The sequence below is a fragment of the Penaeus vannamei genome, chromosome 18 (assembly GCF_042767895.1).
Source record: "Penaeus vannamei isolate JL-2024 chromosome 18, ASM4276789v1, whole genome shotgun sequence".
NCBI lineage: Eukaryota > Metazoa > Arthropoda > Malacostraca > Decapoda > Penaeidae > Penaeus > Penaeus vannamei.
Window position 1 is genome coordinate 10,879,507 of NC_091566.1, and position 2,500 is coordinate 10,882,006.

At 46.0% G+C, this 2,500-nt stretch overlaps 1 protein-coding gene across 2 annotated transcripts in view; it reads left to right on the top strand.

Annotated features, from left to right (window-relative positions):
• LOC113808467 (protein starmaker) overlaps positions 1 to 2,500 on the top strand; it is a 44,295-nt gene that overhangs the window by 40,213 nt on the left and 1,582 nt on the right. The window contains exons 1-3 of one of the 2 annotated variants that reach the window (XM_027359883.2): positions 347 to 552; positions 960 to 1,154; positions 2,434 to 2,500. The exon at positions 2,434 to 2,500 is cut by the window's right edge and continues 38 nt beyond it. In XM_027359883.2, the coding sequence (XP_027215684.2) occupies positions 541 to 552; positions 960 to 1,154; positions 2,434 to 2,500 (274 nt within the window). In that variant the 5' untranslated portion in view covers positions 347 to 540. Of the gene's footprint in view, positions 1 to 346; positions 553 to 959; positions 1,155 to 2,433 lie in introns of those variants that run through there. The other variant, XM_027359882.2, reaches the window with a different exon arrangement.

Sequence of the window (2,500 nt, forward strand, 5' to 3'; positions counted from 1 at the left end):
GGGTCCGCGTTGTTTACAAGTGGCTGCCGGATGTACGATGCTCCGGCGCCTAAAAACTGCTCACTCATGCGAAAATTCCGTCTCTGCCGTTTTTGCTAAGGATGACACGTCGGATCCGGTAAACTAATTCCCCGATTACTTCTCTCCGGCTTTCCTTGTGCGACGAAAACCGCGAAATGCGGAGTGGGCGCCCGGCTCACGTGGGCCGCCTCGCCCGCCCATTCAAGGGGGTCGCGCGGTCAGCCCGGCGGTGAGGCAGTAAAACCGGCGTCCGCGTGAAAGGCAACCTGCTCCCAACCGACGGCCTCCGCTACCTTGATACACGTATAAAACTGTCGGGGCCGCGGGAGCAGTTACGAGTTGTCGTACAGCGGGGAAGAGGAGAAGAGGTGGCGCCGACTGGTCCGATCGTGTTCCCTTTGCGAAACTTAAGGATAAAACGACCGAAACGAACTTACACGGGGAACTCGATACGACTGCTCAGGCTGCACATACCACATCTTGGGAATTTTGTTGAACTCTTTTAAAGCCATTCGCAACATGTCGATTGTGGTGAGGATCTTAGCGGGTTATATATATATATATATATATATATATATATATATATATATATATATATATATATATATATATATCTATATCTATATCTATATCTATATATATATATATATCTATATCTAAATCTATATCTATATATATATATATATATATACACACATACATATATATATATATATATATATATATATATATATATATATATATATATATATATATATATATATATATATATATATATATATATATATATATATATATATATATATATATATATATATATATATATATACATATAACTACAACATCGAAACTCTATAGACGTTTTTATTGAATGCATGTACCTTTTTCAACTCGTAGATGAAAGAGCCTCTCTGACCACTTTCCTTCTCCTTCTTCAGGTGTTCATCGTCCTCTTGGGCCTGACCTGCGCCCCCTTCAGCGCAGCCGAGTCCCGCGACGGATACGAGGGGCCGCTTCTCTCCACCTTCAAGGCCATCAGCCAGAACCTCCGCCAGAACGCCGACGGCACCTACGAGTTCTCCTTCTCCCTCCCGCAGCAGTCGCGCTCCGAGCAGAGGGACGCTGACGGGAAGGTGAGTGCTGCTTCCGTCAGCAACATGAAGCGTCGTTTGCCGTGTGTGTGTGAGTGAGTGTGTGTATGTGTGTGTGTGTGTGTGTGTGTGTGTGTGTGTGTGTGTGTGTGTGTGTGTGTGTGTGTGTGTGTGTATGTATGTATGTATGTGCGCGCGCGCGGGCGTGCGTGTGGGCGTGTAGCACACATCCTGTGCACACACACACATATACGCAATGTGTCAATTCAAATTATTGCATTATCAGAATCGAAGGGATGGTTCCGTGAATCACCTTAACCCCTTACGGATTTTTTTTTTATTTATTATTTTTTTTTTTTGAGATGAGACTTTCCAGCAAGAAAAGCCATCCCCCGCCCCGACCCCGAAGGCGTCCTTCGACCCCACCCGCCGAAGACTGAGGCCCAGCGAGGCGAACCACGCGGGCCGCCTCCCGCGACGCCACCGCTCGACGGGAACTTCGCCAGGGAGATGGGGTCGAGGGGCGTCGCCGCATGCAACAAAAGCACCGGACGAAGGGCGGGAAGGGGAATGGGTGAAGGAGGAGGAGGAGATGGAAGAGAAGACGAGAAGGAAGAGGTAAAACAGGTAAAAGTAAAAGGGGACGAGAAGCTGCGAGAAGACGAGATCGAAATGAGGAAAGAAGAGGAAACGGAAGAGCAAGAAAAAAAGCATCAGAAGAAAAGGTCAAGAAGAAGAGGCGCGAAAATACGAGAGGACCAATCTCGGTCAATGAGGTTGATGCTTTTTGCATAAGAATACAAACGCAATACCGTTTGAATGCATAAGACCGCTGCAATGAGGCCATTGCATAATATTTTTGATGCAACTGTTTAACACAGTTTTAGAGGCAAAGATGATGACCTCGCTCATTCATATTGCGAGGATATTACCTCATCCAGATTGTAACTTTTTCAGACAGATTCTTGCAAGATGACACCCGTCTTTCATCTCACTGGAATGCATTTGCGAATTTTAGCTGATTTTAATCACATTTTTGTGGAATTTCATGATGATAACCTCAGTTCGTCCGTCTGAAGTAATTACAGCTTGGCCAGCATTATCTATCTGCGTTTTTTGTTCTTCACTGAAACTATTCACCTTTTCTCTTTGGTTCTCTTAAGAGCATCATTTTCTTCTTCACCTTCCCCAAGTTTTTCTCTGTATCTTCATGATTATCTTCTTTTCTTCTTCTGCTTCTTCTTTTCCTCCTCCTCCTTCTTCTTCAGCAGGCACTTCCCTTCCTCCTCTGACGCCAGCGCGCCTCCTCCTCCCTTTCCAGGTCACGGGCGCCTTCGCCTTCGTGGACCCCGAGGGAGAGGAGGTGTCCGTCAACTTCGACGCCGACG